This window comes from Saccostrea echinata, unplaced genomic scaffold, assembly GCF_033153115.1.
Source record: "Saccostrea echinata isolate AGI-Se365-2 ecotype Australia unplaced genomic scaffold, CSIRO_AGI_Sech_v1 ptg000008l, whole genome shotgun sequence".
Classification (NCBI taxonomy): domain Eukaryota; kingdom Metazoa; phylum Mollusca; class Bivalvia; order Ostreida; family Ostreidae; genus Saccostrea; species Saccostrea echinata.
The window spans coordinates 9,961,438-9,974,650 of record NW_026889757.1 but is presented as its reverse complement, the minus strand read 5'-3'; the positions used below and the strand labels follow the sequence as shown (position 1 = coordinate 9,974,650).

Genomic DNA, 13,213 nt, shown 5'->3' with positions numbered 1-13,213 from the left:
ACCAAAAATCAGCTCAATATCTGAAAGCGTTAAGAAGAAAATTGCGGAAAACCCCTAAAAATTGAAAAGGCCGTAATTCCGTCAAAAATCAATGAAGCGGAACGAAATGCAAACTTGATCTGTAACTCATCAAGATACACTCACATACCAAAAATCAGCTCAATATCTGAAAGCGTTTAGGAAAAAAGTGCGGAAAACCAAGTGGGACAGACAGACAGAGGGACAGACAGACAGACAGACAGCTAGACGGACGGACAGACTCAGAGGAAACCTATAGTCCCCTCCGGTTTCACCGGTAGGGGACTAACAATCAACAAACACCGATATATGTATAATGTCTTTATTATATCAAAGATTACTTATTACTAGAAACAATTTGCTAGGTTGAAGGAAATATTTTATTAAATACAACCATCCGTATGTTTGTATAGTACACAGAAGAACACAAGTATTCTGATCCTAGAATTAAAATCTAATCAAAAGAAAATGCAAGTTTGACACCTGTTGAGACAGGACTTTGCCAGCTGTTTATCATGATTCCTTTTTTACTATGTACCTAGCCCATTAAACAGTCGTTATTAATGCCACCAAAACACTCTTAGTTAGTTGTGATATGCAAGCAATTGACTAAATGTTTCAATAACAAGGTCGGGCTCTAGAAAGTTAACGACGTTTAGATGCCGTTCTATCAGGGACGTATATATATACATGTATATCAAACTTTGTATAAGAAGTCACTATTACAACATGCTGTCATAACATTACAAGTCCTTGCGATGCTTTATAAAGTTCATAAAAGTATATGTCTTCAAACATTTTCTTGATAGAGAATCTTGTTAAACATAAATCTCGATCGCAATCTTAAAAATGGACGTCGCCAGCCCAAATTTTCTCAGTCGCAAAAATGCGAGTTAGTTAGAATTTTTAGTCGCAAAATCATTTTTTTTGGTCGCAAATGCGACCATTTTAGTCACAACTTGGAGCACTGGTCCTGTCTGCTCCTTATAGTGTTAAGCAGATATACAAAGTGATTACTTATGATGAGCAAACGTCTGGTCCCAGGGTGAGAGGCTCTGGTGTTTCTCGTCGGGGAGGGGGGAGGGGGGGGGCTCTATTTGATAATATAGTGAATCTGTAGTAAAAATGCATTATTTCTTTAAAAATCTTCTCTGCACCTGGGCATATCAGAGGCAAAAAGAGTAAACGTTTTAATAAGGAAGGGTGTTTTTACCAGATTTTTGAACATCTGGAGCATTTGGTCAAGTGTTCTGGTCCTGGCCAGGGCTCTATTAAATTGTATTCTACTGAGATGAGTTATTCCCCTTTGCTATTTACTTTTGATAATTAATCACTATAAATAATGTACTTGAAAGGATTATAGAATAAGAGAATTATGCAAGAATTTTGTATAATACAAAAAGTACTTTCATAGTTGAAATGATCAGGTAGACTTGTAAGTAATAGATAAATAAAAAATGAGACAAAAATTACTTGTCTTATTAAATGTTCATCAAGAGAGGCCAATGTGATAGATTTCAACAAGGAATTAAAATAGTACAGAAGTACTTTTAGTTTGTTTATGTATGGTGATAGTAATAAATGGGGAACAGATTAGAACCTAGTTTGTGAACTGTTAATGAATACTAGAGTTATTATTTTGTTGATCCTGATCACCCTATTTTTCTTGCTTTTGGCGACAAAGCGTCACCTGTCAGTTCATTTTATACTCAATTGATCCTGTAAATTGTTGTATTATACTTAGGTGATCGTTAAGGCCCCTGGGCCTCTTGTTTTAATAACTTGACTGAATTAGGGATGTGTGATTTGGATGATATCATTTTCAACATTTATTCAGAATGACTTTAAAGTGTGTTAACGTTGAATAAGGAACTACATGTACATGTATGTAATTATGCATATTATTTATTTTCCATCACACAGAAAATATGGCAGAAGAAGAGGGTACAGATGTTGACATTTCCCATGATGTATTTCTTATCCACGCCAATGAACCGATGGAAGAGAGGAATTTTGCACTAAAAACTGTAAAACCTTTATTAAAATTTAAAGGTCTCAAGGTAATGACTGATGAAGATGACTTTTTAGGAGGACAAAAGGTGTTTGACAACATCGCTTTAGCAATAAGAAGCTGCAGGAAGTCTCTTATCATACTCACAGAACATTCCCACAAAAGTCCGTGGTGCTCTCTAGAACTTCTTATGGCTTTGGAGAAATCTCACAGACGTAACATCATGTCTGTTGTTGTCTTATGGAAAGGAAATTCAGTTGAGTGGGGAGATCAACTGGTGAGTACTTTTTTAAAATAAATTAAATCTTTTCCTTCCCACCTTTCCGTTCATTTTCTTTTTTTATTTTGGAATTTTTTTTTTGCTTTTGATTGATGGATAATTATTAATTTTTGAGTTTTACGCCTATTAGTTTATTTATTTATAGAGAGTTTTTGGTGGACATTATTAGCAAGAGTTATTTCTCTTTGACCGCCATATGGAAGTGAACATTGAGGTGTAGATATCACTGTGTTTATGACGATTATGTGTTTGTTAACATCAAGTAATGCTTTTATAATTACTTTTCAAAGTCAGACATTTGTATAATGTAGAGTTTTGAGGCCTATATGGAGAAAAAATGATTTTTCCTTTTTAAAATGTAGTTTTTATTTCCAAAAGGCATTGGAGATACTTAGTATGGTTCCACGTGTAGACATTGGGGACTTCAACGATATTAACCACAAATTAGACGAACTTGTTGATAAAATCAGAGGTAAAATAATAAATTGTGCTTAGTGTTTTTGTAAAGAAATATTTATTTCTTGTAATTTAACATTCACTTATGCAATTGGATTGTATTTTCATTTTGTAGAGAGAAAGTGTGTTGAAGAACTTTTGCCTGCAGGAAACATTGCACATGCTCAAGTCTGGTCCCACTATACAGGATTATTGCAGTACTTGCTTCCAGGTTTAAAGAAACTTGTTTCTTAAATGAAGATTTAAGAAGAAGTATTGAACATCCTTTAGGGAAAAGATGCAAAATAATCTGAATACTAACAAGTAAAAGAAAAAAAAAGTTTTGCGAAATCTGTCCATGTCCGATGCCATTTAACCCCCCTCTTGTTTTTGATACAATTTCTGTAAACATGTTAAGATGGTAGAAAAAAAAAATAGAAAGTCATAATGTACACACAAATCAAGTTTTTAAATTCTTATACATCAGAATCATTGCATTATCATTGCATTATGATGATCTTCATCTTTAAAAGCAGAAATTCATCAAAATTTTATAAACAAATACCTCTATCTATCTGGATTGTTGAAAAAAATTCAATAAAATATATTTAATACTTATTTACATATAAAAATAAACATAAACTAAGGTAACATCTATCACTGCATGACAACGCAACCAACGTCTACATGGACAGTGTTAGGTTTAGCCACAAATGTATTTATTCTTCATTTCCATGCATGCTTTTTAATAATTTATGCTGCCATCTTGCACGAAGGAATGTGGTTTTGAGTTGTATTATCAAAATTATTTAGAAAGCACAATGTTCATTTCATTATCACCTGCATATAGTGTTTATGTCTCCCAACTTTTTCGATACGCAACGGCATGCTCTGAGAAAGATCAGTTTTAAAAACCGAGGCAGGTTACTGATAAAGAAATTGATACTACAGGGATTTCAACACTTCGATCAAAGTAAAAAATTCCGTGGTCGTTATTATGACCTTCGTTGCAAATAAAACTTAATCTTTAGGTCGTATTTTTGACTGACGTGTTTCATACCAATTGAAGCCATTGTTTTTATATTGAAGTTGGCTACATATTATTCCTTCTTCCTGATCAATAGAGGGTGAGACTGGTCAACAGGGGATCTTTATTCCTTAGGCACCTGATTGCAACTCTGATTTTTTTTAGGGGTTTGTGTTTTATGCCCTGTTCACAAATTTGTATTGTTTAAACGATTTTTAAGATTGATCACTGTTTGTTATCTTCACATTTTTCATTCCAGATTTATTCTGTTCTTGTAGTCTTATAAGGTAGCGCTAGCATCAGATCTCTAGACATTTTCTACCTCTGTTGAAAGGTTGAAACCGGATTAAAGGCCAAATTGTTACAACAGACACTTTTTACTTAAAAAAAACTTTGCAAATATAAAAAAAGTTACCTTTAATACTTTTGTAAATGAAACTCAGAATATAGATCAAGAAAGATGAAAGTGCCTCAGGATCAACCTTTAACATCACTTATTTTTTAATCTGACGCAGCAAGAGAAGATCTAAGCACAGCAGAGTGGATTTGGAAAAATTTAAATTATTTTGATAATACAGCTCAACCCCAGACACTAACTCAAAGTGGCAGCTAGTGAACATTATTATAAAGCATGGGAATAAAACGCATACATAATGTATTAGAGGTTTAATAGATGTATGGATGAAGTGAAAATAAGTTTTAAAAAGTACCGTCATTTAGACGTTGGTAACGTTAAGCTGTCGAGTGACGATAAGCGGGACTTAACTTTGTGCTTATTTTCATATATTTAATAAATTAAAGTCTTGTATATATCTTAATGAAATTTTTAGTCAAGAGTCAAAATACATTATGGTGTTAATGTATAGAATTTGCTGATGATATTATATGAAAGATTTTGTAACACTAGTATTGACATCACTTTTGGATCAACCTTCGTATATTTCATATTCATTCTTTTTATGGAAGAAGATAAACTATGTTTTGACACACAACTAAAGATGTAACCACATTTAGATTTTATTTTGTTTTCTTAAAAGTCTTTGGTTGATTTTTCCCCTTTTCTGATCTTAGAAATCGCAGATCTTATAAAAGGTACAGACCTGTACAAGAAAAACCCCTCCAGGTTTTCTTTGAAGTTGTATGAACTGGTCCCTGAAAACTGTCGTTGTCCATGGGTTATTGAGGATATTCCGGAAGAGAAGTCTGGAAAAAGAATCGATGCCATGACTGAAAAACTGCCAACATTAACGTACCAAAGGGCTGGAAATACCAGATCCGTTAATATGACCATTTACTGCGTAAAAGACAAAGATGGCACGGTTTGTAAGATAAATTTTATTTCATCATCAGAAGTTGACCTCAGCAATGAACTATTTTTGGATTCAACAGAATTAACATCATTAAATTCTGTAATTTCAGACTGGGGCAATGAAATTACTATATAAAATACATGCATAAGAGACCCATGGGCCACATGTTCACCTGAGCATTTTATGCTCGATTTGACAAATACCTGTATATTGTGTAACTTATAGAATTATTGTGGCTTCTTCCCTGATTACCCAATTATGAAAGAGAATGCATTTAGGGGCAGACACCTAAGTGCGGTCTTCTGACAGCATTTAGTTTATATTTGATTTCATCTATGAAATGAAAAAATAAGCAATTTTCTGCTAGTTTAGAAAAAGGTTTTTCTTAAGGTTATTACTGATATATGGTAGACACAATTTATATGCATGTATGTCAATTCAAGCACCCCACTGTCATTTTCCAGAGGGCATTACATTTTTTTTTATACAGGTAACATTTAATATATTCAAAAGCATATAAGAAATGAACAATATCACTCTTTAATCAATTGTTCATTTAATATTGCTAAAATTTTATGATATTCTTTGTCTTTCTTTAGGAATACTACTGTGTAGCAGAGTATCCGGCCGTTTTAGCAGGAATTCAGAAGATGGTTGAAGAAACGTCAACAAAGTTACAAGAGTGTGACAGGCGCATGCAAGTTGGGCGATTCTACTACACACTGGTGGCTCTTTTACATCACGAAAGCTTGGAAAATACTTTGAATAAAGCAAATGTCATAATGTACAATGGTAATTGTAGACTTTTTGCAAAAATATTTCCCTCTTTTAAAAATAAAAATAATAAGAAATTTAGAATCATAATACTCAGGTGATTGCCAAGGAATTTTTATTGTTTAGAAAAAATACTTTTCTTTCAAAAATAATTGAAATTCTATATAATTTTTCAATTTTTGCAGAAAACAGACCAGGGTTTGTTTTAGCAGACGAAATGTTGAAAGCAATCAAACAGGACTTACATCTGGAATTTTTTAAAGATGGAAGGGTTTGTGATATATATATATATATATATATATATATATATATATTTATTATGCTTCCTGTCAGTTTGTCTCTACATAGTCAATACCCAACTATTTTCGCATAGTGGTCTAAGGATTTATATAGCGTAAGCATACTATGCCGAAATAGAGCACGGCTTCTTTTTCCGAAGAAAATCCGACAGCGCCCACGCCGGGGATCGAACTCACGACCCCAAGATTATCAGTCCGACGCGCTACCGATTACGCTACAGACGCCGTTATCTATAACACTGTATTATAAACTATATATAAACTTAGTTTCAAAGATTTTACACTAAAAAAAAAATAAACAAAATGATTTTTATAAAATAGTATCTTGCAATTTTTACCCTTCACACAACTAAATTTCTCAACTATCTGTACATGGAACATTCAAAATATTAAAGACAAAAGATTATAACGTACATGTAGCACAATGTGACGTCATAATAGGGGTGTACTAACATGAATGTAAGAGATGATGAAACATTGGAAAGGGAGAAAATATTGTCGTTTTTATACAACAGTCAGCATAATAATAACAATAGTGTTGTACTTTGCATGCACTATGCCTAAATAGTAGTCAGAGTTTGACACATAGTGCACTCGCCTCCGGCTCGTGCACCATGTGTCAAACCCTGACTACTATTTAGGCATAGTGCATGCAAAGTACAACACTATTATATAATTATATATATATATATATATATATATATATATATATATATATATATATATATATATATATATATATATATATAGTGTATATATTCTATCTATCTATCTATATATATATATATATATATCTATATATACTAGATAGACATCTTTAAAAGCTTTCTAACCTAACATGCTTTTATGACCAAAAAAAATGAAATGCACATTTTATATGTAAATATACTGCCACTTAACAAAGAAACAAACGAAAGATATAATGGATTTGCAGTTTTTCTCATTATTTTTTACATTCATGATTGAATTTATTTTTGGTATAAAGTTGCCCACAACCCTTTTGCTTTTTTGTCATTAAGGTATTCCATCCATAATAGCAATAGATTCAAAGAAATTGAATGCATAACAGATGCGTAGAGGTAGAATACTCAGTTTATTTAGACATAATTCCCATTTATTACTATAAGCATGTAAGGGTGGGATGTGTCCTAATTTGTGACCTTGAATTTTGGTAAGAGTTACCTCTCTCTGTTTTATTTAATAACAAAAATCAATTTTAAAAAACATATGGTAAAAAAAAATCGTTTTAATTGTCATTTTATTTGTAATGTTTAAATGCTTCTTTCCACAGATATTTTTTGAACTCTTATTTTAAAAAACAATCGCTTGTCCCCATTGACTTCAGTGTAATCTTTGTTAATTAATCACTGCTTAGTTAATAACATTTTAGAAACTTTTTCTTGATAAGTCCTTTTCTACTGTAAACTGCTTTAAATCAATATCAGAGTATTATGTATGTGATGGAAATTTAAGGATAGAGAATTTGGTCCTATTAGGGATGGAAAACCAAAGTTTGCCATGAAGGAGGTTTCACAGAGCTATTTTTGAATTGTGACAATTTGTTGAATTACCTTACATGAGTCTTTTTAAGCCATTGGCATGTTTTATATAAATTTCCTTATTCCCCCTTAAATTTTACCCAAAATGTTTTTAGACTGAGTTTCAATTGGGACTGCTTTTCGGCTATGTAGTCTAGAAAATGCACCGCGTTTGAGAAGCTCTCCTTAAACTTGTGCTAATCAGGAGATACGAAAAGATGTTAGTACGTTGTGTACTTTTAAGTATTTCCCAGAAAATGATTGTGTGTATTATTTGGTAGGATACCATAGAGTATAAGAGAGTTTCTCAGATGAGTGTTTTTTCAACATTTCAGTTTTTTTTTTTTTTTTGAAGAGTGCACATTCGAACACAAATTATAACATATGGGGTCAAATAAAAGAGAGTGGATCTACTGACAAAATGCCAATAAAACGTAGCATGAGTAATTGAATAATGCTGTTATTATACTTCTGTTAAAATGTGCATATATATAGTTCACAATAGCATGGATAGATAGATAGATAGATAGATAGATAGATAGATATGAAAATAGCTATGAAAAATCCAATTTATTGACATATAATGCGAAACGCTATTATGTTTAAGTTTTTTTTTTTTTTTAAACTAATTTAGAAAACATTAGTTCTGTTTAAAAAAAAAGATTTATATAAACATGTATTGTTAAATGAAAATTTTAGATTGAAATACCATTGGATAGATTGAGCTCAAAAGACCCAGAGGAATTTGAGAAAGAAGCTTTTCTGTTTTGCCATAGTAGTGAAGCAAGTGAATTTATAGCTCTCGAAATTGAAGAATACCTGAAAAGTAAAGGTGTAAAAGTCTATGAAGGAGGACATCAGCCTGGGCAAAGGTCTTTTTATCTTGATGAGGCTATCACAAAGTCCTACTGGACTATAGTGGTCATAACACGAGAGGCCCTCCATGACAAACAATTTACAATGCAAATTTTAAGCCTACTTGAAACATTTCTTCAAGAAAAGAAAATTAGGCTAATACCAGTTTTAGTAGACACAAGATATGTAGACATCCCAGATGCTGTGCGGTTTGTTACGTATGTTGCTGTTGATAAAAACAAGAGATACCTGGAAAGACTTCTCTGTACTTTAAAAGGTATGTATAGGTCAATATTTATTTTGATTAAGGATGTAGCCTACTTCAAATACTGAAAGACTGGAGGAACATTTTCTAAGAAAAAATCGCAAAATTATTTTTGAGGCACTACATGTAATTGAAAATCGCATATTTCACATTTAAATATTGAAGAGGATCGAGTTGCATGATTTATTTTGTAACTGAATTTGAAAATGTATCAAATAAATGTTATTATATCTTCCATCTACAAATTTTCCCATTCTGCGAATTAAAAAGTATATCGAGTGATTTTCGTCCGTGGATGAACACCGAGATATCGCAGTTGTAAATATTTTTCATTGCTGATATCATTCTTATAATGTATCCTTTTAAGGAAAGGATATCCAATTTGAGAAGGGAACTCTGATACCAGCAGGAGACGTGGCATATGGATTAGCCTGGACTTATGTTCTCAACTACTTACAGTTTGTTCTAATGGGTAGTTTTTTTAAAAAAAAAATGATATTTACATTTTAAAACATTTTTATTTTGAAATCAGGAATGCCTTAGATAAAGTTGTTGTTGTTTTTTTTTTTAAATTAAATTAAAACTAAGTAACAGCGCTTAATTTACTGAAGAAGAAACACAGAAAAAAGTATGGATGGCAATAAATTAATTTTGTTTTTCACTTTCCTTTCTGTGTATCTTTAAAATTAAAATTATTTTCTTATTTTATTTTCTTATTTTTTTTTTACGTAAATTTATTTTTGTTAATATATGGAGTGTATATATTTGATGTAAAATTTTGGTTTCAGATCCAGAACAGGAGGGGGCAGATGGTAAGAATTTTTAAATGAAACATTAATAAGAGTTGTTTTCAATAATGTTAATGTTTTATTTAATACGACTAGCTTAATTAAGTCATTGTTTGTTTTGTTAAAAATGTCACCCTTTAAAGTAAAGTAACATTTCTTAACTACAACCTCAGGGTTAAGATTTATTCATAAGCGTATTAATAAAGATATTAAAGTGTGGAATATGTATATCCTATCTAATATATCTTGAAGACAAAGTGCTAAAAACATTAGATATATTAAGGATTTTTACTAAGTGTGGATTTACATAAGCTTAACTCGTTTAAAATATATTTGAGAACAATTATAAACTGTACAGTTCAACGAGTTAGATAAAGCTATTATAGAACAACTGACGTATAACAGCCCTAGTTATTTCATACATTTTTTGTGTTTTAAATCGTTATTATTTTAGACATGAAATATTTTATCATGCGATACATTTATTTTATCAAATAGTAGTAAAATCAGTCAAATTTCCCCGGATATAATAAATAAGATACGATGTTATTTTCTGAAGCATTGCTTCGTTCAAAGCATAATCCACATACAAAAGATATAAATATTTTTTTTAAGGAAAGAGTTTTGCTTGGTTGTTTGACGCAATGTAGCTACATACTGAGTTGTCCAAATTAAAGGACTGGATCATTACTTCTGCAAATGGTGTCCTTGGGGCACGGTGAATTTTGTGCTCTTCAGAAACATAGATAATTATATATCATTTTACTTTTTAACAATCGATTTACCATTCATGACCCGTTGATAAGATAACTGTGGTCTTATTTGGAAAACCTTAAAATGTTATTTGTCCATGAAAACTAGAGGCATATCATCAAAATTTCTGTATTTGAAAAAGAAAATATAATATCTGTACATTTATGTATTTCTGTAAAGGTCTAAAACATAAACATTTCTCTGTACCTATACTGGGAGAAAGAGTGTGTCAAATGAAACTTTGCATATATTATTCATGTAGAAGGTGATATTTTATCGCTGTATATTTTACAGTCTGTTTTTTAAGGAAAACAAATTTTCTTTGAAATACAGTCACTGCGACATATCTTCTTTGAGCGATTTAAGTAAAAAAAGAAATTTAAAAAAGATGGATTTTTCTACTTGTATTATTTTTCTTGTAGGGTTAACTGAGACTATCGAGAAAACCTTAGCAAAATTCAACAAAAGCCCCTCCTTATGCAAGAAGAAAGTGTACATTATTGTCCCGACTTCCTGTGAGTGCCACGCCTCGTTAGAAGAGGCTGACCCACGTATTGAGTTAGTGGAAACCATACACCCAGTTTACGTCAACCTTGCTGGAAATATACGGCGAAAATATAGCTTCGACATGTACACATTTAAAGATAATGGCAAAGTAAATATCATTATTATACAACTATTATTATCTCATTGTTTTCTAACAGATATGTACTTCATAAAACAAATTATCAATAAATGTTAAATACCCTCAGTGGAATACTGTTAAGAATTGTATCTGTAGAAACTTGACTATTTTTCTTAATCAAATTGGATCTGTTGTTTGTCTGCCTGTTGTAAATAAGTTGAAAACTTTGAGATTTTAAACTTCTAAGAAAAAATATACTATAGATTCTGGAATCATATGTTATTTTTAAGAAAATATTGTTGACAAGTAAAGAAATGGGGAATTTCTTTCACCTATCTCTTTCTTTAATGCAAAAAATCCAAAGTCATGACTCTCCAAAATACAATACACCACATTATTTTATACACATTCCATGTACATACAATAGAGATTCATACAATTTCTTTGAATCTCACAACTGGTAATCGAATACATATTCATCCTTTTTCCTTTCCATTTAGACATGAGAACAAATATTACTAGTTCACAGTGAGAAAATGAAAAATTGAAAGTTGATGAAAAGATTGCATGTCAGTAGAGTGTCATTTTTTCTGCAAATGTATGAAGCAGTAGATGCTAGTTAAACTTGTCTGATTGCCAAATATGGAATTCCATTTTGTTATGCCTTTAGTTGACTAATATTATATAAAAGACAATTTTAACCTCTGAATTTAAGATTTTTTATTAGGTACAAAAGTTTAACTTTTATAATTTTTTTCCTTATACATAGAGAATACATTAAATATGTTGGCATCATCATCTTGCAGGAGTATTTCTTTGTTGGCCAGTATGCAGCTCCTGCAACCTGCCTGAATGACATGTGGAAACTGAAGATCGCAGGGTTAAATGAAGTGAACATGGTTATACAGGCCAAGAAATTCTGCCATGAAATCCAAAATATTTTGAATCAAAAATTGGTTGAAGAATTTGCACACAAATGTGAGGTTGTATTCTATGATGGTAAGTTGTTTTTCAAGGTTTTTTCATATATTTTCATATTCCTTGTTTTGCAAAATTGTTTTGAATTTATGTTTGAAATCTCATATTTTAAACGATGCTGGAAATGAAAATTTTATTCGAATTATTCTCTTGTTTTCAGATTTTAAGTTTTCTCTCTCAGAAGAAATGAAAAAGAGGATGCATTGAATCAAAATAGTCATTTTATAACGGCTCTAAATACATGCATCAAACGATTTTACGCAGGTACTGTGTATCCTGTTAGAAAATATTGGACGCCTTTAATACAGACACTGCATGATCTCATTAAAATGTTTAGAAACTTATGATTATGTTGCAAGTACAATGCTTAATATTTAGGAACCAAACAAACAAAATATAACCCAATTACAGTCAGACATAAGTTTATTTTTGATTGTATGCAGCAGTAGCACCTACAGATGGAGTATCCTTTATCTTGAAATTTTGGCATTATTGTTTTGATTGGCTTCAGTGTTATGAAATTCAAATGTATGGCTAATTCCTTTAAAAAAAATACAGGTTGTATGTCATAGAATTAACATTAGTTTAGCAATTCAAAATGCAAAGAAGGTTCTTTGTTTAATATGGAGACTCCAATTTTTTAGTAATATTAAACCATATTTAGTATAGTATACAACATTATATTGATAAAGAGAAGGGTCATGTGTTGCACAATTTGACGTCATCAATTTAATGCTAAAGAGCATGATGTATATGTAAACATAGACAACTTCAGTCTGTGTAAAAAGAATCGAGATGAGCAATTAGCTTTAGCGGTAGGTTTAAGATCCTCATTGTCATACTTCGAAATTGTTAACCTTCAGATGAGTGTTAGATTTTTTCAATTCACATTCCATGAATATGCGACTAGGACCATGCGAAAAGGTATTTCTTAAAACTTTTTTCGTTAACTCATTAGATGTCCTTGAAATTGTATTTATTTATAATAGGAAATTTATTTTAAAAGTGCTTTTGTTTGTCTTTATAGGAATATTGTATTTACTTAGTACATGTAATTTACATATATGTTTTCTTCTATTTTATATATGATTTTGGCTGTTGGTTATAGGTATCTTACCTGTGCTTTAAAGTTGACATGAACTCTGTGTTATTTCTTCCTTAATTTACGATAAAATTATGAGTTTTGTGATAATTTATATCGTTTTGTACACGATGTCTTTTTTCTCATTTGATGACAATTGAGACATGACACTTTTA

The 13,213-nt window shown here is 31.1% G+C and overlaps 1 protein-coding gene across 1 annotated transcript; it reads left to right on the top strand.

Annotated features, from left to right (window-relative positions):
- Positions 1-1,946: 1,946 nt before the first annotated feature.
- LOC133181398 (uncharacterized) lies at positions 1,947-13,213 on the top strand. The gene is made up of 12 exons (XM_061315913.1): positions 1,947-2,306; positions 2,688-2,781; positions 2,881-2,976; positions 4,843-5,090; positions 5,681-5,873; positions 6,041-6,126; positions 8,392-8,824; positions 9,180-9,284; positions 9,601-9,624; positions 10,776-11,008; positions 11,785-11,977; positions 12,117-13,213. Exons 1-12 carry the CDS (start codon positions 1,947-1,949, stop codon positions 12,161-12,163), a joined length of 2,112 nt encoding a protein of 703 aa, XP_061171897.1. The 3' UTR covers positions 12,164-13,213.